Here is a 22,804-nt window from a genome sequence, read left to right as displayed (position 1 = left end):
AAAATAAACCTTTATTTAAGCAACAAAGCCGAAATAAAAAATCATTACCCTTAAATGTATTCATGTAATCAAAGGAATGGCTTTAAAAAAAATTATAAAAGCTATAGGAAATGTTAAGACTTTTCATTTCTTACTTAATTTTAAGCTTTAAATTATTGTTTAGTTTATAAAGACCATAAAATTATTTTCTTATTATCATTTAGACTTAAGTTGTTTGCTTTATCTTGCTAGAACAATAAACTATTTACAAGATGATTTCTATGACTAAATAAATAGTATTAATCTATAGGCAATGTATACAAAAATTGCTTTACCTCCAAATGCATGTGTCCCCTTGTAAATGAAAATGTATGTTAACTGAATCTGATTTGTATATATATAAGCATATGAGTGTAGGACACTGTATCAAATGTACATTGTTCTGACACCCTGCAGATCAATGTCTGAATGTCGAACGCACCATTATCGATACATTTTGTCCATGCTCCAGGGATTACCTCACAGCAGAGTAAATTAATGGCAAGTGTTTCTGCAGAAGGGCAAACCTCCATGCGCACATCCCCTGCTGATTATATGTAAAAACTCCAAGATCACACAATCCTCAGAGAAAGAAAATATTCCTCTACTCTGGGATTTTCAGTCTCAGACACCTGTCAAACCCTGGTCTATATTGACTTCATAGCATCAAACTAGTGTGTGTCAGAGCATTGGATGTTTGCTGCAGTGCCCTAGACCTACATCTTAATCTTATATGCATACATCTCTCTCTCTCTCTCTATATATATATATATATATATATATATATATATAATATACATACATCCACACACATATATAATAGATATAGATTTATGTATAGTGAGTGTTTACATACATACATATGTACACACATGCACATTTATAGATATACATATGCATACATGCAAACACTAGTCTGTACTGTATCATTTAATTCAGATTCAACATATCTGAACAAAAGTTATCTAAGCAAACTAATCCAAACACATTTCACCCAAAGAACCATAACTCAAAAACATTAAAAATATGTTTTTGTCCACAACAGTCTCTCCTGTGTTCCCCATGTGGGACTAAATCTCTCATATTCCCCCTAATTAGATATGACTATTCTACACTTGCACTACAGTGGGATTAAGAGACTATAAAACATTGGAAAATACTGGACAAGGAAGGAAAAGACACTGGGAATTGCACCACCAGTTCATTCAATTCAGTCGACTGTGATTAACCAATCTGTGATATTAATCATAAAAATCTTCAAGACAACTATCACTGATCAAAATCTTAACCTTCCCTTATTATGTGTGTTCCATCATTAGATGACTTGATGGCTTCTTTTCTCACTAGTAATTTCAAGCCTTCAGGTAACAGGATTTACAGTGATATGACTGATAGGTCTCCTTTGGTTTACAGTGATATGACTGACAGGTCTCCTTTGGTTTACAGTGATATGACTGATAGGTCTCCTTTGGTTTACAGTGATATGACTGATAGGTCTCCTTTGGTTTACAGTGATATGACTGATAGGTCTCCTTTGGTTTACAGTGATATGACTGATAGGTCTCCTTTGGTTTACAGTGATATGACTGACAGGTCTCCTTTGGTTTACAGTGATATGACTGACAGGTCTCCTTTGGTTTACAGTGATATGACTGATAGGTCTCCTTTGGTTTACAGTGATATGACTGATAGGTCTCCTTTGGTTTACAGTGATATGACTGACAGGTCTCCTTTGGTTTACAGTGATATGACTGACAGGTCTCCTTTGGTTTACAGTGATATGACTGATAGGTCTCCTTTGGTTTACAGTAATATGACTGATAGGTCTCCTTTGGTTTACAGTGATATGACTGATAGGTCTCCTTTGGTTTACAGTGATATGACTGATAGGTCTCCTTTGGTTTACAGTGATATGACTGATAGGTCTCCTTTGGTTTACAGTGATATGACTGACAGGTCTCCTTTGGTTTACAGTGATATGACTGATAGGTCTCCTTTGGTTTACAGTGATATGACTGATAGGTCTCCTTTGGTTTACAGTGATATGACTGATAGGTCTCCTTTGGTTTACAGTGATATGACTGACAGGTCTCCTTTGGTTTACAGTGATATGACTGATAGGTCTCCTTTGGTTTACAGTGATATGACTGATAGGTCTCCTTTGGTTTACAGTGATATGACTGATAGGTCTCCTTTGGTTTACAGTGATATGACTGATAGGTCTCCTTTGGTTTACAGTGATATGACTGATAGGTCTCCTTTGGTTTACAGTGATATGACTGATAGGTCTCCTTTGGTTTACAGTGATATGACTGACAGGTCTCCTTTGGTGCTGGTGTACTACATTTTGCATCCTTCTTTGGAACAAAGGATTTGGCCTCTTTAAGATGATGTCTACAGTTACCAATGAAACCATGGCATGGTCTGAAATTAAAGTATCACGCAGCGTCTAATGAATTCAATCAGTAGAAGGGGATCAACAGAGAAGTCATTTCAGCTATATATTGTGTTCCAAGGAATATGTCAGGCACATTTTCTTAGTTTGAGGGTTCAAAATCCTGCTGGTTTCCTTTATATTCCATGTTTTAATCTGGACTGTGAGACAGTAAAGTGAATTTATATGGTGTTCAGGATTCCATTGGACCTGTTTATTAACCAATCTGCATTTACATTTGTAATATCGTTGTACTATCATCTGATTTGTGGTTTGTTTGTATTACTGAGAATATATCATGCGAATGTATGCAACTGTCTGCTGCTAATAGCCTGACTTCTTTTAGGAGAATTTCCGTCTCTATTGACACTTTCAAAGCCTAGAATTCACACATCTTCCTTGCTATGACAAGATTTAAATTGGGAGGGTATTACATTGTTGCTGCTTCCTGATTACATTTCTCTATCACGGATTCATTATAATCACCTTAATGGTGAATAGTATGCTAACCTGACAAAAACATTTACCAGTGCTAGCCATTAATATGTCTTTAAAGCTCTCTCCTCAAAGTCCTGTGGAACCCTTGCTTTGGTAAAGATTCCACTTTGTGATGCAAAGACGTTATCAGCAAAGGTCTTTTAATGTTGAAGTTGCTGAAGCTATGTGTACCCCCTACAACATCCAAACTGTCAAATCCTAAGGTACATTCTTGGAATCCTTCTATTTACTAGTTTATAAGGGTTTTACCTACAATAAAATCCATCCTGAATATCCATGTTTATGGAGATTGAGTTATTTATTTATTTAACAGTTCTTTACCAGGAAGTCCAACTTGGAATGAGACAATTTTCAGTGGAGGCCCAGGAAAAAATGCTCCCGATACATATCTTTGTAAAGTGGGAGGTAACCGGAGCACCTGGAGGAAACCCACACAAATACAGGGACATGCAGATTCCACACAGAAGGCACCACAGCTGAGAATCAAACAGGAGAACCTCTTGCTGTGAGGCGACAACACTAACCGCTGCACCACTGCACCATCCAGATGATGTTATTATTGGCATATCCCAAATAATGTTACTGATGTTTGCTCACACCTTAGAATATCTAGTACAGTGGGTAACTGTTCGAAATGTCAATACTAGGATTGCTGGGGCCTGAAATGTAGAGACTGAATGACCAAAAAGCCAGACTTTTTTATGCTAAGCCCTAGATCGCCATTTGTCTGAATTTCCCCTGTTATCTGAGGTACAGTGATCTCAGAGTTGGAAAGATATGTTTGTGGGTGTGGGAGGCTTGCCCCTGAAAACAAGTTTAAAGGAGAAGAATGATGCTTGATATTTGCTCTTCTCCTTTGTTTTTAGTCTTTTTGTGATTCAGCAATCCAAGTGTAAACAGTGCAATAGGAAGCCAGTACACCAAAGAGAAGCATCCTTTTTTGAGTTAACTGCCAAAAAGCTTGACTTCCACTTTGGAAGATGGTCAGTTATCAGGAAACAGACTGAGGTGGAAATACATGGGGCACTTAACTATACTTATGTATTTTAAATAAATTAATTATATTTGTCATTAATTGCAATCTATACATTTGCCCAAGTTTCCAAGAAATTGTTCTTTCTCTCTCTTTCACACTTTTCTCATTCTCTCTCTCTTCTGAGTCACAACCAGCTCGTAGAGTGACCCCAAGGATAGATACCACAATCCACAGAGTTTATAAGGCAAAGGGGAAATGGAAGTAGGTTGCTGGGTCTTTCTTCTTATCTCACACAGCTATGGACAGCTTAGAGTCTCTGATCTACCAACTGCATATCTTTGGAATGTGGGAACCTATCTACTCGAGCCCAGGGAGGACATGCCGAATCTGCACAGATGGCACCCTAACCAAGACCTAAAGCAGAGAACTACTTGCTGCAGAGCAGTGATGGTACCTTTTGCACTGCATCCCCAAAATGAAATGTTCTACAAAACTTAGAAATAATATAATAAATTCACAGCACAGTATGCTAAGTTTGAAAATCAAAAAAGGTAATGCAATGCAGGAATGCTCGAGACAAATGTAAAACAATTTTAATGTGGTTTAAGAAGATGAAGAATTTCTGTGCCTTTGGGAAGTGGCTTATCAAAAACTATCTAAATATAAATGCACAAACAATCAACAGCTTTACCTTATGAGTTCACACTCAAGTGTTGCTACATGTACGTTATCAATAATAATGTTAGCACAGAGTTCCCTATTCAGTCATTTATGAAACAAAGATGTCTTGGTATGATACTAGATCAAAATAATTCATTTCATACCCAGACTAAAATGCAAGAACATGAAGTCCTAATCAGTTAAAGGTAGCCTACAACATCTCCAGTCTACCAACTTACTCCAGAAGCATGCAAAGCTAGTTGCTATCAGAACATTACTGCTTAGATTGTAATGTACCTCATGTCTTGTAGCTTTAGTGTCCATAAAAATGGCAACATTTTTCAAATGATTGGGAACAAAAACTATAAAGACAGGCAGCACCAAAGTTACAATCTACAAAGAAATAAATGGCTCACTATGACAGCCAGAGCAGCCTTTCTCTTTACTGCATTACCTTTTAAGATAATTAATGCATTTTTATTTCATTTTATTTTATTTTATTTAACATTTGTTTACTGGGAAAGTCTGACTTGGAACAAAGCCAATTTTCAGTGGAGGCCCTGGGAGAAATGCCTTGTAATGTCGGAAGAAACCCACACGAATGCAGGGAGGACATGCAGACTCTGCACAGAAAGCACCCCAGCTGAGAATCGAACTGGAGAACTTCTTGCTGTGAGGCCACAGTACCCTCATTGTCCTCAGTTACAAAATACACTATCCTTACAGTCTTTGAAAAAAAAAATGAACAAATGAAACTACAGGTCTATATTTACTTTAGGACAAACCTTTTCCAGAACTGAGATTGCAACATGAAACAGAATTTCACAAAAATTCAATATTTTGGATAAGCTGTCACTATTTAGAAAGCAAAGCAGGCTAACGAGCTTCTGAAGACAGAATATAAAAGAGGAAACTTCAGTAATCAGTTCTTAGATAACAGTTCACTAGCCAGTCAAACATTGCTCATCTTCAAAACTCTGCAAGCCATAATGGCCCTACTTCCTGTAAGTAAGTGCAAATATGTATAATTATTCATTTATTTCCTGACATTTGATTACCGGGAAAGTCTGACTAAGTAAATGTCCATTTTCAGCAGAGGCCCTGGGAGAAAAGCTCCAAATTATTGCAAAGCATTTAAAGAACAATAATTTTACAATCTTCAAAAATAAAACAAAAACATATGCAGTTTAAATAATTTTAACAAATTAAACATAATATAAAAACATTTGTTAAGAATTGATAAAAGTTTATAGAGAAACTAAAGGTAAGCTAGTGTAATACAAATAGGAATTACAATACGAAGTGAAAAACAGGCTTAGTGTATATTTAAAGAGAAAATCAGAGAAGAGAATTAGACAGCAGTAAGGAAGTGAGTAAAGAAGGGAGAGAAAGGAAGTATAAGGAATGAAAAGGTACTTGCTCACCTTTAGGGATGTAGGTTATCCTTGTTTTGAGCAAGAACAGAGACAAATTTCAGTCAGGAAGGCTTTCAGAGTGGTTTTGAAAGATGTCAGGGTGGGTATAGACATGATGGATAAAGATAAGGCGTTCCAGGCAATGCCCAGCAGATTTGTAGGTTTATAGACAGACAGGAGTTTTTGGTCACTGGATTGCAATGACCGACTGGGAACATAGTTGTATTGAATGTGCTTTAATGCTGGACAGGCAGATGGATGCTAGATAATTTTAGAGGAGGTGAGAAGTTGTGTTTATATTAGTTGATGTGGCAGTTCTGACCAGTTTAGGCTTTTCAATATCATACTGCGGTAGCGTTGCCTAACAGTTAGACATTGTCCTATTCGATTCTTAGCTAAAGCGTCTTCTGTGTGGAGACATGCGTGAATGGGTGTACCTTTGTTGAAGGTTGTGCATCAGGGCTGGCAACTCAGTGTGTAAAAATCTACTGCCAATCATTAGCGGACCGGAGCTCCTCTGTGGCGACCCCTAACCGGGAAAAGCCGAAAGATACAACAACTAAATATACACTAATTATCTATGTTTGACAGCCGTCTATGTTGAGTGATCTCTTTCTATATATGTAGATCCTTATCATCAACTCCCTTATTCCCATTTTCTACATGGGGTCGGGGTGTCATGTCAGCTGTCACCAGCTCTCTCTAGTCAGTGCCACTCTTTTGCCTACGTTGACACTCATGCCTGTCAAAGGTCTTCTGTCCCACAATCTACCCACCTCATTATTGGATCCCCTTGTTTTCTCTTCCCTTCTTCCTGTCTGTCCCAAATCTTCTTCACCAGATTGTCTTCTGTTTTTCTGCACAAGTGCTTGAACTACCATAATAGGTTCATAGATAGGTACTAGGCTGTTGGCCCAAGGGCCTATGTAAGCCTAGCCAACAAGGTTCCCTGGCTTACACCACCCAAGAAAGTTATTTTCCTGTGACCCTGTTGAGCAGAGCCACAGAAGTGATCTCCAGGGTGTATTTCCTATTTGCCATCGACTCATCAAGATTTTTCTTAGAGTGCTAATGAGGAACTTTGCTTGACATACATGGGGTAGCTTGTTTCAGAGTATGGGAAGTCTCTGGGACAGGAATATATCCCTCCAGCATGTCCTGTTTATTATGGTGACATGGTTTAGGTCCCTGGAGCGTGTAGCTTGGAGAGATTGGGATTTCTTTAGGTGTAGCATGTCCAACAGCTCTGGGTTTGAACTAGCTTTATATGTTAGGCAGAGATCACGTCAGAGTAGGCAATATGCTATGGAGTAAAGCTGGAGATTTTTGAGACGGTCAGCATAGGGCATCTGTTTGAGGCCAGTAATCCTCTTTGTGAGGTACTTCTGTGGCCTTTCCAGCTGCTGCAGATGTCTTGTGAGGTGCATTTGAAAAGGAGTGTTGTACTCTATAATGGGTCTAATAAGTGTCGAATAGAGGGGAATGATGACCTCTTTTTTCCTGGATCAGAACCTTTTTGTGATGAGGTGTGCCATGTAGATGGATTTCCTGACTACTTTGGCAATGTGATTATCAAAGGACAGACTACTGTCCACCTGGGTCCCAAGGTCTCTTATCACACATTCAGCGTTACTGCCACCTATGTGGTAGTTCATGGGTACAGAGTTTTTACCAAAGGGGATGACAATGCACTTTTTGGCATTGAGCTTGAGGCCATGGCTCTGACACCAGGCATCTGTCTCAGTGAGGCCCTTCTGTAGGATGTCCACATTATTTGGAGATTCTACTATGGCTCCTAGTTTGCAGTCATCTGTGAACTTCATTTGCCAAAGGCCTTCTGTGTTAGCCTGTACTTCAGAGAAGTAAATACCAAACAGGAGATGTCCCAAGACTGAACCCTGTGGTACTCCACTTGTCACTGGTTTGAAGTCAGATTTGGAGTCTGCAACTTTTACAGTGTGGGTTCTGTCAGTGAACCAGTTGGCAACCCAACTTGTGATGTAGGGATTTATACTTTAGTGCATTTAGCTATAATTCCAGAATAGGGACTGGTGTCGAAAGCCTTGGCGAAGTCAAGATAGGCTGTGTGAACCACCTTACCCTTGTCTACAGCTTTGGTGACTGCCTCAAAGAAGTCGATCAGGTTCAGGAGGCATGATCTGCCTTTCACAAACCTGAACTGGGTGGGGTCCAGAGTTTGGAGGTTACCAGTGTCTTTGTTTATGAGTTCCATGATAATATGTTCAATGGCCTTACAGACCAGGCTCATCAGGCTAATAGGGTGATCATTCCCGGGATCAGTGGTGGCTCCCCCTTTGTGAAGTGGGATAATTGTTGCTGTGCTCCATTCAGCTGGCACAAAGCCTGACGTGAGGCTATGATTGAACATGGTGCTTAGGTGGGGAGCCAGTTCGTTCTGAAGTTCATGTAAAACGCAGCCTGGGATGTTGTCCAGTGCCATGAATGCTATGTTTTGGTCTTTAGAGAGTGCAGCTTTTATCTGCGTAGTTGTGATTACAGGGACTCTGCATTCGTCCTGTATAGATATGGGCCCTTTGGAAGTGAGAAGGGGGTAAAGTTAGCACTGAACCTATTTGCCAGGATGTTGGCAATATCAGTTGGTTCTGTAATTTTCATTTCGTTGTGCTGTAACTCGGAGCAGATCTGGGTATTGCCATTGAGATTCTTGACATAGCTATAGAATGCTTTGTGGTTGTCCTTAGAATCATTGGCGATTTTGTTTTTGTAGCTAGCTTTGGAGGATCTTATAAGTAATCTTAGTTTCTTACTGAGGCTAACCAGGGAGCTCCTCCACTCATAGGGTCATAGGTGTGTACTAGGCTAATGGCTCAGGAGCCTTTACAAGCCTAGCACATAGGATTACCATGGCATTGTGCCACCTGACCTTAGTTCCTAGCGCCTCTATCAAGCAGAGCCACTGGCATGATCCCTGGGGTGAATTTTCTATTTTCCATCCACTCATCAAGATTTCTCTTGAAGAGGGCCAGTGAGGTGCTCTGTTTGACATGTATGGGAAGTCTATTCCATAGCATGGGCAGTCTCTGGGTTATGAACCTGTCCCTCCAGCATGTTCTGCTGATTGTGATAATGAAGTTGAGGTCTCTGCAGTGTGTGGTGTGGAGGGATTGGGATAACTTTAGATGTAGCATTTCTAACAGAGCTGGGTCAGACATGGTTTTGTAAGTCATGCAGAGATCGCCTCTAAGTAGGAGATATGAGACAGAGAATAGTTGGATTTTTTTGAGTCTGTCCATATAGGACAAGTGTTTAAGGCCTAGGATCCTCTTTATGAGGTAATTTTGTGGCCTCTCCAGTTGGTGCAGGTATCTAGTGAGGTACATGCCAAATGGGGCATTGTACTTGATGATTGGCCTAATGAGGGAAAAGTAGGTGGAGACAATGACCTCTTTCATCTTGGATGCAAAACCCTTAGTAATGAGATGTGCCACACAGAAGGACTTTCTGACCACAGTAGTAATGTGGTGGTTAAAAGAGAGGTTGCTGTCAACCTGTGTTCCCAGAATTCTTATAACGCCTTCTGTGTTCAGTGGACTACCAATGATGTGGTACTTCATAGAAACTGGGTTTTCCCAAAGGGGATGAGGACACTTTTTTTGGCATTCAGCTTAAGGCCATGGTTCTGACACCAGTCGTTGGTCTCAGTGAGCACTTTTCTGTAGGAAGTCAGCATCACTTGGGGAGTTAATAATAGCTCCCAACTTGCAATCATCTGCAAAATTTGTCAGCCAGAGTCCCTTCATGTTGGCCTGGATTTCAGAGAAGTAGATACCAAACAGGAGAGGACCCAGGACTGAACCCTGTGCGACTCTACTCATGACTGGTCAGTCACCTACTTTCACACTGTGTTTTCTATTTGTGAGCCAGTTTGCAACCCACCTAGTGATATAGGGGTTGATGCCTAGCTTACAGAGTTTTTCTATGATTCCTGAGTGGGGAATGGTATCAAAGGTCTTGGCCAGTTCAAAGTAAGCTGTATGAACCACCTTGCCTTCATTCACAGCTCTGGTGACTGACTCAAAGAAGTCGAACAGGTTGAGCAGGCATGATCTACCCTTCACAAAACCAAACTGTGTGGGATCCAGAGTTTGGAAATTCCCTATATCCTTGTTTATTAGGTCCATGATGTTGTGTTCCATAGCTTTGCATATAATCCTCATCAGAGTAATGGGGCGATAGTTCCCTGAGTCCATAGTTGCTCCTCCTTTGTGGAGAGGGATGACTGTAGCAGTGTGCCATTCGGTAGGAACAAAGCCTGAGGTGAGGCTGTGATTGAACAGGGGACACAGGTGAGGTTGCCAGTTCAGTCTGTAGTTCATGTAGAACACAACCAGGGACATTGTCGGGTCCCATAAAAGTTATATTCTTGGTCTTGGACTGTGGTGTTTTAATCCATGTAGCAGTAATACTGGGTGCCTGGCAATCTACTGGTATTGTGATTGATCCTTTGGAGGGGAGAGAGGGGTAAAGTTGGCATTGAATCTCTCAGCCAGTATATTAGCAATATCTGTTGGCTGGGTATAGGAGGTACAATTGTGCAGTAGCTCAGAGCAAATCTGGGTATTGCAGTGGAAATTCTGTACATAACTATAGAACTCCTTGTGATTGTCTTTACTATCTGCTGCAATTCTATTTTCATAGCTAGCTTTAGAGGATTTGATGAGGGATCTCAACTTTTTGTTGAGGCTGATAAGGGAGTTTTTCCACTCTTGGGATTTCACCTTATTCCGCATCAGTTTCCTCCTTCTGTTGTAGAGTTTGTTTATGGCAGGGGACCACCAAATTGGATTTTTTTTTTTGGAGGAGAGCTTCTTGGTTCTATTGGGTATGGCGAGATCCATACATTTGTGTATATGTTTGTACAGTGCATTGGTGTATGATTCGGCGGTCATGCAACTATTCTCCATTTGAATGGGTGCCATGAAGTTAGCCACCTCTGTTTTAGGAGCCCAAAGTTAGCTTTGGAGAAGTTTTTCATGGTGGTTACCTTTGTGGGGGTGGGGTGGGGGTGGGAGGGATTTCCAAGGTGATTAGTTTGAGGTCGGATCTAACCAGGGAGGAGTTGACTATTGGTGTAGAGCAACGGTCACCCATGTTAGTAATGACCAGGTCATAGATACTGCTACCTCTAGTGGGGGTAAGAATGAGCTGATTCGAGGCATTGGAATTAATGAATTCCGGGAAACGTTGGGCAAGTCTATTGGTACATGAGTAGTTTTTCCAGTTAATGGAGGGGTAGTTGAAGTTGCTCAGTATGAGTGTGTTAGGTTGGAACCTAATATTCTCCAGGGTGCTTAGGAATGTGGAGTGTGAGTCTTGGGACATGGTTGGGGACCTATAGCAGGCTATGATCTGAATTGCTGTCTTACCCAATGAAGCTGCACCTCATAGGATTTTACTCTCTTTTGCAACAGTTTCTTCCTTCTTTTGTAGAGTTGTTTATGGCAGGGGACCACCAGATTGGCTTGCTTTTTTTGGAGGATAGCATCTTGGTTCTGTTTGGGATTGCATGATCCATGCACTTGTGTAAGTGCTTATAGAGTGCATTTGTGTAGGATTCAGCAGTCGTAACTGTATTGTCCATCTGCATGGGTGTCATGAAGTTCACCACTTCTGTCTTAAGAAGCATAAAGTTGGCTTTGTAGAAATATTTTACCATGGTTTCCTTAGTGGGGGGTGGGGGCGAGATGTGGATATCTAGGGTGATTAGCTTATGGTTGAATCTGATCAACGAGGAGTTGACTTCAGTTGTGGAACACCGGTCATTCATGTTGGTAATGACTGCATCTAGGATATTGTTGTCCCTGGTGGGGGTGTGGATAAGTTGATCCAGGCCACTGGAATTTATGAATTCCAGAAAACTTTGAGCGAAGGAGTTGGTACATGAGAAGTTTTCCCAGTTAATGGTGGGGTAGTTGAAATCACCCATTATTAGGGTGTTTGGTTGAACCCTAATATTTTCCAGTATATTAAGAAAAGAGGAGTGGGAATCCTGGGGCATGATGGGGGATCTGTAGCAAGCTACAATTTGGATTGCAGTTTTGCCCAGAGTTAGTTGCACTTGGATAACCTTGGATGCATTATGCTGGGCAATTAGCCTGGAGGTGTGGATATCCTTAATGAATATGGACACACCTCTGCCTTTGGTGTTCCGGTCCAGGTTAGATGACCGAAAAGAGTGGTATGAGTTATACCCTGGTAATGCAGGGGTGCTCTCTAGAGCCTTGAACCAGGTCTCAGTCACTGCACAGATATCGATGTTCTCCATTTTAAGGAGTGACTCGAGGGAGTGCATGTTGAGAGTTAGACTTCTAGCATTGAGTAGCATTACCCTCAGTTTTATCTTGCCTGTTCCTGTTATGGTGGTGAATTTGTCATTTGAAACTTGCCTAAAAAGGCACTATAGGGGAAGCAAGAGCCTTAGCCAGTATCTGGAATCCCAGGGGTGACAGGTGCAGGCCATCTCTGGCAAAGCATCATGGTCTGTCGACCATGTCGTCCCAGGCAGACAGATACTGAATCCCCTTAGAATGACACCAGAAGCTTAGCCAATTGTTGAAGTTAATCATTTTGTCCTTGTACTGTGGTATCATTCTGGGCGATGGCAGGATGCTACTCCGGGCTAGGTCATACCTGCCTGGGCTACAAGATTGGAGAGCTCTTCCATGTCTCTTGTCATTCACACCAACATGGACAATGACATATTTGTACTTGTGGAGTGACCTGAGTGCATGGTTATGTGGCAGATCCTGGCACCCAACAGGCAGCTGACAGTAACCTTCCCCTTGTTTAGCATGGTGAGTGGGACATCAGTGTACCTGACTATAGATTCACCTATGACTAGTGTGTTGGTTACTTTTTTGCCATATGGGCTGTGGTTGAGTGGCACACTGAGTGTGGGCTATGTGTCATTTGGGTTGTGTTGGGGGGGTGGAATTTGCTTGCGTTTCTGCTTTGGAGGTCTCTGTTGCTTGAGCAGATTATTATTGAGAGCCTCTGAATGTTTTTGTGTTTCTATGTGTGGAGTTTGGTGGTGTAGGTTTAATGGGACTATGTGATGAGTGTGGTGTGGTGCAAGTGTTTACCTTCTCCTCTTGACTGTCAAGTTCAGTTTTGGTTGGAGAGAGCTTTACCTCCAGTTTGGCTAGATAAGTGCATCTCTCACAGGTTGTAGTGTTGGGTGGTAGGAAGAGAGGGTTGTCTGTGTACATGAGGCAATTGTTACATTGCCCCAAGATGCCCAGATTCATCAGATAGACAGGAGAGAACACTGGGAGATGACCATTGGACATGCCTGAATAAAAACTATTTTCCTCTAGACAAGTGAGGAAAGTGAGTACAAGAGCTGTTTTTCTCTAAGCAAGTGAGGAAAGTAAGTACAAAAACTGTTTTCCTCTAGGTAATGAGGAAGGTTGAGTGCGGTAGTAATTTGTAGCTTATTTAGTGCTTACAACAAGTTCTGAACAAGTGCTAAGCACGAATAAGCAAATTCAAGTGCTAAAATTAAGAATCTCTGTCTGGACTAGACTAGTTAAAGAAAAGAGGGGAACAAGTGCAAATCTGGGCTTTTAAATCAGAAAGTTGAAAGAGATGGAAAAATTGCCCAAACAGCCAATAACTACAATTTTTGGGCCAGAAACCACTCCTTGTGTGGTAGATAGGTTACCTAGTACTTACCACATCCTCTGCTAAGCTAGAAGGTTTCCCTCCAACACAGAAAGGCTTGGGGGGCTCAAGAGCTTACAGACAGTCCTGGATGCAGCAAATCTGTATCTGTACTAGACTAGTTACAGGAAAGGGTAGAAACAAGTGCAAATGCGGGCTTTTAAATCAAAATTGAGAGAAATGGAAAAACTGCTGAAACAGCCAGTAACTATAATTTCTGTGCCAAAACCACTCCTTATGTGGTAGATAGGTTACCTAGTGCTTACCACTCCCACTGATAAGCTAGAAGGCTTCCCTCCAACACAGAAAGGCTTGGGGGGCTCAAGAGCTTACAAACAGTCCTGGATACAGCAAATCTGTGTCTGGACTAGACTAGTTAAGGGGGGGGGGGGACTTTTAAATCAGGAAATTGAGAGAGATGGAAAAACTGCCCAAATGGCCAAAAACTACAATTTCTGGGCCAGAACCCACTCCTTATGTGGTAGATAGGTTACCTGGTGCTTACCACTCCCACTGATAGGCTAGAAGGCTTCCCTCCAACACAGACAGGCTTGGGGAGGGGGGCTCAGCAGCTTAAAACAGTCCTGGATATAACATATCTGTATCTGGACTAGACTAGTTACAGGAAAGGCAGGAAACAAGCATATTTTTTTTTGTTACAGTTAAGCAAAACACAGGGAGATTCTAACAAAGTTTTTTTTTGTAAAGGAAAGTGAGAAAGGAGAAGCGGAAGATAATTCATGGTTAGGAAATTAAGTGGGTTGGCCTTTTCAAATGTTCTCTCTGTATTAGGTGGAATGAGCTAATGACACTAGACTGAGAGGATTGTCCCAGATCAAATTTACAGTAGGGGTGGGCAACTGAAAAGCCACTAGGTATAACAGCAGCACACCAACAGGGAGGAAACAGATCACAATATTCAATGAAGGAAATAATGGAATTGCAGACAGACCACAAAATTCACTGAACAAATAAATAGAAAAATAAAATGCAATACTATCTTTAACACTACAAGTTTATACTTAACCCAGCTTGCAATGCAGTTGATTGCAGGTATAAAGCAGCCAGCCAAACAGCTGTTCTCTTTGATCTTTTCTGCAACTGGAGCTACTTTGGCTAGTGTTCTTATGTCCTCACTTCTTTGTCTGTCCTACAGTGTGTACCCTACCTCCTGTCTCGAGCCCTTTATCTTCATCACCTCTAGCTTCCTCAACAGCTCTGCCTTTACTGCCCAGGTTTCCATACCGTACAGTAGTACTGGTTGCACCACTGTTTTTTACACCTTACTTTTCTGCTTCTTTGGCATTCTTCTTTCATACACTGCACCTGACACTCTGTACCAATTGGCTGCAGTCCTTTGATTCTAGCTTTGACCTCCTCATTCAGACTTGCCTTCTCCTCAATCACCCCTCCCAGCTACTTAAAGCTGTTAACCTGTTCCAGTATTTTCCCTTCTATCTCAAGTCTCAGCTTCTTCTGAACTCTACCATTTGCTGCCATTACAACTGTCTTATCTGTACTCAGTTTCATCCCGTGTGCCTTTAGTTTTGCATTCCATTCCCTTATCCTTTGCTGAAGTTCTTGCTCAGAGTCTGCCTGTAATGCCACATTGTCTGCATACATCAATTTTATTGATCAGTACCCCTGATCTGTTTGCTGTCTATATTGATTATAGATACTTAATGTGTTTATGCATTGTCTGCATGGTTTTACATGCATATTAACTGTACTTGTTTTTAAGTTTCTTGTCATGCTGATTTACATGGCTTGTGCCTTTGTCATATGTGATTTATTGACACTGAGCGGATATTCTTTGTAATAGTGTCAGTCAACTGTATGGCACTGATTATGCCAGCAGTCTTTTAATCTGTTTTACTCTATGGTTTATGCCAGTACAGTATTGCATGTTTATTGTTTACGCCAGTTCATCTGACTCTTCACTGGAAAGGATACACAAGCCGACTTGTTCCTGGTTAACAAATGAAATAGCTAGATAAATCTGTAACGGGTAGAATAATGCTGAAATTAGGAGGACCAATGCTGTACTAATCACATAATAAACCGTTTGTTCTGCATTTGTCATTTCACAAGGTTATCATTTTTGTGGGTACTTAGTATGAGATAATGTACTATAATATTTTTTGAAGGTCAAGGTGTCTAAGTGGATATTTGATGCTTTCTAGCATGTTATACAATCTCCAAATGAAGATTATGGCAGTTTTTTTTTTATCTGCTACTTTCCTTGTTTTGGGAGTGGCCCTGTGTGGCCATAGCTCAGATAATGCTGACATTTTACACCACATGGCAATGCTGAAACTCTCTTGCTCCAAGATTCTCAGTTGCAGAAATTCTGCAGTAAATAGATCAAAGATGCCAGTTGAGTAGGTTTGTACACTATTTTTTACCTTTGCATACTGTTGGGTCTTAAATGAACAATAATAAATGTTATGCAACCAACATGAATGAGTGCTGCAACAGTTACATTAATGTTAAATTGTTGAATTCAAGGAGTCATGACTTTAAGGACAACACAGATCACAACATAATAAATAAATATGGAAGCCTATGTCAGCTAATTGTGTTTTGCACTCCTGTGATTTATCTAGGGTATTTTGTTCTCTGGCCCTGATTGTGTGAAGACACCTCAGGAACTGGTAAAGCTTTATCTTCATGAGTCAAACCGTGTTTACAGAGATAAAATGGTTGAAGAGAAAGATTTCAGCAACTTTGATAAAATTCAAATCGAAATGGTGAAGAAGTTTTGTGATGTGAGTACCGTTATTTCATATTATTTTGTTTCCTTAGATGTAGTTTGAGGTTTGAGCTTGTGACAAAACAATAATAGTTACTTTTACTTAAATTGATACCCAAAAGGCACACCATAGGGAAATGTGCTAATTTTACCCTTTTGTTTCCTGTTGCTTTGAGTATTTGCAGGCGAAAAATTATACCCTTTAATGGTAACAAACAGGAAACTAGAAATATTCAATTTAAGTTGTAGAGCTAATATGTTAAGTTGCTGTTTTAGTTCTACATATGCCCTTGGTAATCTTATCATATTAGCATGGAAGGACTGCTGTGTATCATATCTGTCTGTGTGTGATGGTCACGTAACTGTTAGTGAAATTTATGTCTATGGTTCACATGCTGCTGTTTGATTATTTTGATTCATTTTTGGAGTCTGATGATAAGTAGTCATATGCATATTTAAATAAAGTCATAATGCAGCAAACTTTTAGAAAATAATACATCTTATTAGAGCAGCATTTGTAATGTATTCAGAATGCTCATAGGTAAATGTTAAGACTTTCTTGGTAATTTATTTGCACTAGTACTTGAATGGGACTTAACTAAATATAAACAAAAGAAATAGACACAAAAGGCAAAAAACACCATACAATATTGCAATTTAAGATATAACATAGCTAAGTCCTTACATTATTACTGCATGTGAGTAGCTCAATAGGTTGCACTCTCACATTTGGTGCTGGGAGATCATATGGCTGTGGATTCTATTCTGTCATCAGGTATTTGGATTAATTTCACAGTATTGACATTGTGGTATAACAAAAGGCAGGTGTTTCATTCCTGAGTATGCTGTCCTTTGACTGAGACTTTAAAACAAGGTCTCATCTGCATGAGTTGTTGGTAACACAGTTGGATGTTAACGATTCAACAGCACTTATCAAAACAACAAAAAAGTAGAGGAAGTTCCCAGTGCCTTGGCCAAATTTCCCCTAGTCAATATAAATACCACCCCAGATCTCCCCAGAAAAGAGGACCCTAGCCTAGTGGGATTAATCTGGTCATCAAGGAGTAAATAAAATAAAAATACATAAATATGAGGATTATTTAGGATAGCATAATCTATTGCAGATGTTTAATACCATTGTCATTAGCTAAAAACAGGTGCAATCCTACCTTGAGCCTCACTGACCCAGATGTGCAACAACCATTTATGACACTGAATGTGTATGTAGAAGTTTAAGAACAGTGCCAAGACATTTAGGATCATAGGTTCAAGGTATGTACTAGGCTAATGACCACAAGAGCCTTTTTAAAAGTAGCCATGCATCCAAAATCTGTAACAAGTTCTGGTACTCTTGATAAGTGTAAGCAGGGGCTTAGAAGATGAACCATTTACAAGCAGGGGCTTGAGAGATGAACCATTTTACAGGCTACCAGTGCCTATTAGATACATAGTTGCCAAACCAGGAATGAATTTCCTGTTCCCCATCCAGATGTCTAAGTTATACTTGAATTGGGCTAGAGAGGAACTCTACTTTGCATAGATGAGGAGCCTGTTCCAGTGAAGGGATAGTCCCTGGGATACATTCTTTCTCTCTCCAGCAGGTCATATTTATATCACAGGTAAGGTTTAAGTCTTTAGAATTGGTAATTCCAGTGCTGTTTGTTTTGCGGATATACAGGAGGTCCATCAGGGTGGGGTCTGACAATGCCTTATATGCCAGATATAGATCTCCCCTCAACCATCTGTAGAAGACAGAATACAGGGATTGGGCCTTGAGGTGGTCTGCATAGGACATGTTACTTATGCCCTGTATTCTTTTAGTGATGAACCTCTGTGGTTTTCCAGCTGTTGTATGTTTGGTTAGGTACATACCAAAGGGAGCATTGTACTCAATGACAGGTCTGATGAATGCTGAATACAGTGGAACAATGGCCTCCTTGAACCTAGATGCAATACCTTTGTTTTTAAGTTGCACAACATAGAATGATTTCCTCACAACTGCATGTGTGGTGGTCAAAGGCGTAGGTTATTGTCTGTGTCTCAAAGTCCCTGCTTACTAGGTCAACTCTTAGAAGTGTGTTGTCAATGTAATAGTTACCATGATGGATGACTTCTCAAAGGATACTATTATGCATTTCTTGGCATTTAGTTTTAGTCCATGGCTCTGACACTAGTTATTTATCTGTCTCAGCCCTTCCTGGAGAACATTTGTGTCAGTACGGGATTTTTTGACTGCTCCTAATTTGCAATCATTTGCACATTTAATCAGCCAGAGGCCATTGACATCGGCTTTGATTCCAGAGAAATAAATGCCAAAAGCAAACATTACCAGGGCCAATCTCTGAGGGACTACGCTTCTGACTGGCATCTTTGCAAAGGTGGACTCCTAAATTCTAACTTCCTGGGTCCTATCTGTGAGTTGTCTAGCTGCCTGCCGAGTGACAAAAGGGTTTATACCTAACTTCTTGATTTTGTCAAAAATGCCCAAGTGGGGTATTGTGTCAAATGTATTGGCCAGGTCAATGTAGGCAGTGTGAACTGTCTTTCCCTCATCCATTGCTTTCTTAACCTTCTGAAAGAAGTCTGCCTAGCTGAGTAGGCATGACCTGCCCATGGTGAAGCCAAACTGGGTTGGGTCCAGTGTCTGGAGATTTCCTATGTCAGTAGTGATCATTTTCATGGCTTTACATATAAGACTAGTGAGACATATGGGTCTGTAGTTTCCAGGATCTGTAGATGGCTTACCTCTGTGCAGAGGGATAACTGTTACTGCTCTCCATTTGTGAGGTACAAAGCCTGTTTGGAGATTGCAGTTAAGTAGCAACTCCAGAGAGTCTGGTCATATTTCATGCTATTTAGAAAGCATTGTGAGATACTGTCTGGGTTCACTGATGTAATGTTCTTGCCCTTAGAGAGAGCATTTAGGACCTGCTCCCTATTGATAGTAGGGGGAGTTATATTTGGTGGCACTTCATGAGGGGAGGTTGAGGAGGAAAGAGTGGTAAAGTTGGAGCTGAATTTGTCAGCTAGTAGGTTTGCTATATCTTCTGGCTCAGTATTGGTGGCTCCATAATCAATGATCCCTGCATTCACTTGTTGGGCATGGGACAGATGTCATACACAATTAAGTATGGAGTTTCAGGAAGTATGATGCATCAGAATGAGGGGAGAGCTATGGCCATGAGTAGTGCTAGTAGAGTCAAATGTTTCTGCAAGAAGGCAGGATGCAAAGGGCTTAAAATACATGATAACAGAAAAATTAGCCTAGTGGTTCAGTAAAGTTTCCATGAAGGAAATAAGTGGTGTGCCTTTGTAAAGATGTTGATGGATTTACTGCACATCAGCCAGTCAAATGTCATCTGAAATACTCGGTCTGGGGATCTAAACCTCTTCTGCAACGTCAACGGAATGGTTTGGAGGGATGGGTACATCTCTTGCAGAGAACACTGCTGCTCTGGAATCATCATCATCAACCTCCTTTTTTCCCATTTTCTACATGGTGTTGGGATATTGTGTTAACTGTCGCCAACTCTGTCTTTTCAATACCACTCTCCTACAATCTTCAGTACTCACACCTGACTGTCTCAGGTCTTCTCCACACAATTGATTTACCTCTTAGCTGGATGCCCTCAATTTCTCTTGCCTTTTTCATGTCTGTCTCAAATCTTTACCAGATTTTCTGTTTTCCAGAACATGCGTCCAAACCACCATAATCTGTTCTCTTTGACCTTGTGTGCAGTTTGAGCTACTTTGGCTTCTGCTCTTATGTCCTCATTTCTTTGTCTGTCCCACAATGTGCATCTTATCACCAGGCACTTCATTTCTATCAACTGTAGCTTCCTCAACTGCTTTGCCTTTACTGCCCAGGTTTCTGTACCTTACAGCAGTACTGATCACATCACTGTTTTGTATACCCTGCTTTTCAGCTTCTTTGTGATTATTGTCATACACTACACCTGAACTCTGTGCCATTTAGCTGTAGCCCCTTTGATTCTAGCTTTGACCTCCATATTCATAGTTTTGGCTATAGCCCCTCAGATTCTAGGTTTGACCTCCATATTCAGACTTCCCTTCTCCTCAACCACCCCTATCAGATACTTGAATCTGTTAATCAATTCCATTATTTTCCCTTCTAGCTCAAACTTCCTGGAAGGCTTGTAAGCTGAGGCACTAAAGTTTTTAGTTTGTGTTTACTAGAATTTATACTTGTACTAAATAAATCGTCTTTACTGGCTATTTGTTGTAGATTACCAAATCTTAGCTTCCTCTGATTTCCCCCATTTGCTGCCATTACAAGTGTCCTATCTGTACTCAGTTTAATCCCATATGCCTTCAGTTCTGCATTCCATCCCCATATCCTTTGCTGAAGTTCTTGCTCAGTGTGCCTGTAATGTCACATCATCTAGATACAACAACTTTGTTGATCTTTCCCCTCCAAACTGTTTGCTAATGTAGTCCATCACCAGTGTCAACAGCAGTAGGCTCAAAGCTGAACCCTGATGCACACCCACTCCCACTGGAAAACCCCCTCTATGAGACTGAATACTGTTCACACTTGAGTCTTGGGTCCCTCATATAGAGTTTGCACTAATTCTACCAATGTTTCTGGGGCTCTGAACCACTGCAGGACTGCCCAAATCAGCTTTCTTGGAGCTCTGTCATGTGCTTTCTCCAAGTCTACGAATACCCATTTGAATTACTTCCTCATTTCTTTTTTATAGTATCTGTCATACTGCAAACATTGGGGCAGTTGTGCTAAATTCTGATATGAATCTAAACTGCTCATCTCCTGTCTTACTTTCTACTACTCTGAATATTACTTTATCAATTGTTCGTCAAGAACTTTCATGTAGTATGACAGGAGTTTAATACCTCCGTACTGCCCATAGTTGTGAATGTCCTCTTTGTTCTTGAACACTGGCACTAGTATGCTTATTCTTTAGTCATCTGGGATATGCATTTCTCTCTCCATACTGCTGTCAGTACCCTCAGGAACCATTTCTCCCCTATCTCACCCACCATCTTTATTATATCTGCTGTGACCTCATGTGAGCCTCCTGCTTTCTATGGTGGGCTCCTCCTCTTTTTTCATTGTAGGCTGTGTCAGGGCAGTACAGCTTCTCTGGGGTTTTCTTCATTCAGAAGTTGCTGGAAGTACTCCTTCCATCTGTCTTTGATGTCCTGTGGACTGGTAAGCAGGTTGTTGCCGGCATCCTGTATGAAGGGTGTCTGACTATCTTCTTTATCTTTCTGTCTTTTCCTTGGAACCTGATATAGTTTCTTTGTGCCACCCACTGAGTCTCTTTACAGAAACTGGTATAGTACCTCTGATGCCTTGTTCTTTGCTTTTGTAACTCCTTTCGCAGCCTTTTTGCTAGAAAAACAGTATTCCTTCCTAGCCTGATTTGTGTTTTCTATCTCCAACTTCTTCCTGCATGCCTTCTTTCTTTTGTTGACTTCCTGGACTTCTGCATCCCAACAACAGCTCTCCTTATGTACCTTATTTCCATACCTGGCTCGGCCACATATTTGTTCTGTAGTCCTCACACATGCTGTTTTGAGGTGCTGCCATTCTTCTTCAACTCCAACTATTTCCTTTTCTTCTTGAGATGCTATAGCCTTGAGTCATTCCTTGAACTGTTTAACTTTCTGTCCAGTCAACTTCTAGGTTTTCAGCCTAGTCTCTGTTGCCTTTAGAGCCTTCTCAGACCGCAGCTCACAGATGATTGTTGGCAATCATGGTTTATGTTGTGGACTGACTGCTGCACTGAAGAAGACTTTGCAATCACTGATTCTTCCCCAGTGCCCTTTCCTTATTAGGAAGAAGTCTGCCCGAGTTGCATGTTGGCCACTCTTGTAAGTGATCTTCTGACTGTCTCTCTTTTCTGAACCATGTGTTTGGTAGTATCAAACCATTTGCTAGACAGGAGTCTAGAATGGCTTCTCCTTTTTTATTCTTGTTGCCCACTCAGCTGGTCCTGGCAGTCCTTGTATCCCCTGTCCTAATATGTGCACTCAATTCACCCATTATCAATATAAATTATCCTGCTGTTCGAATGCACTCTTTTCCTCACTATCAGAACCCTGCTGTGAGGCATACTCTGGAACTGACTACCTGTCAATGTAAAACAAAGTTCATCCCTGTCCATATTGAAGTACAACTTGGATCAATAGATGAGAAACAGAAAATTTACTCCAGGACTGCCCCTGTACCATAAATGGACAGAGGAAGCTCCTAAATGCTTTGTCTTTAGGATGTGTGTCCAAATTCCCATTCTTTCTTTATTTCTTGAATTACCTCCGACTTCATCATCATCCCCTTCCATATTAAACTGTAGCTTTCTGTT

General features: G+C 40.8%; 1 protein-coding gene across 1 annotated transcript in view; it reads left to right on the top strand.

The window, feature by feature from the left end:
- DNAH9 (dynein axonemal heavy chain 9) overlaps nucleotides 1-22,804 on the top strand; it is a 3,419,770-nt gene that overhangs the window by 2,626,559 nt on the left and 770,407 nt on the right. The window contains exon 42 of the mRNA XM_044069722.1: nucleotides 16,312-16,473. Coding sequence (XP_043925657.1) covers nucleotides 16,312-16,473 — 162 coding nt within the window. The remainder of the gene's footprint in view (nucleotides 1-16,311; nucleotides 16,474-22,804) is intronic.

Source organism: Protopterus annectens, chromosome 4.part0 (genome assembly GCF_019279795.1).
Source record: "Protopterus annectens isolate FY-2018-M chromosome 4.part0, PAN1.0, whole genome shotgun sequence".
Taxonomy (NCBI): Eukaryota; Metazoa; Chordata; order Ceratodontiformes; family Protopteridae; genus Protopterus; species Protopterus annectens.
The sequence above is the reverse complement of the archived record's forward strand: the minus strand, read 5'-3'. Positions and strand labels throughout refer to the sequence as shown.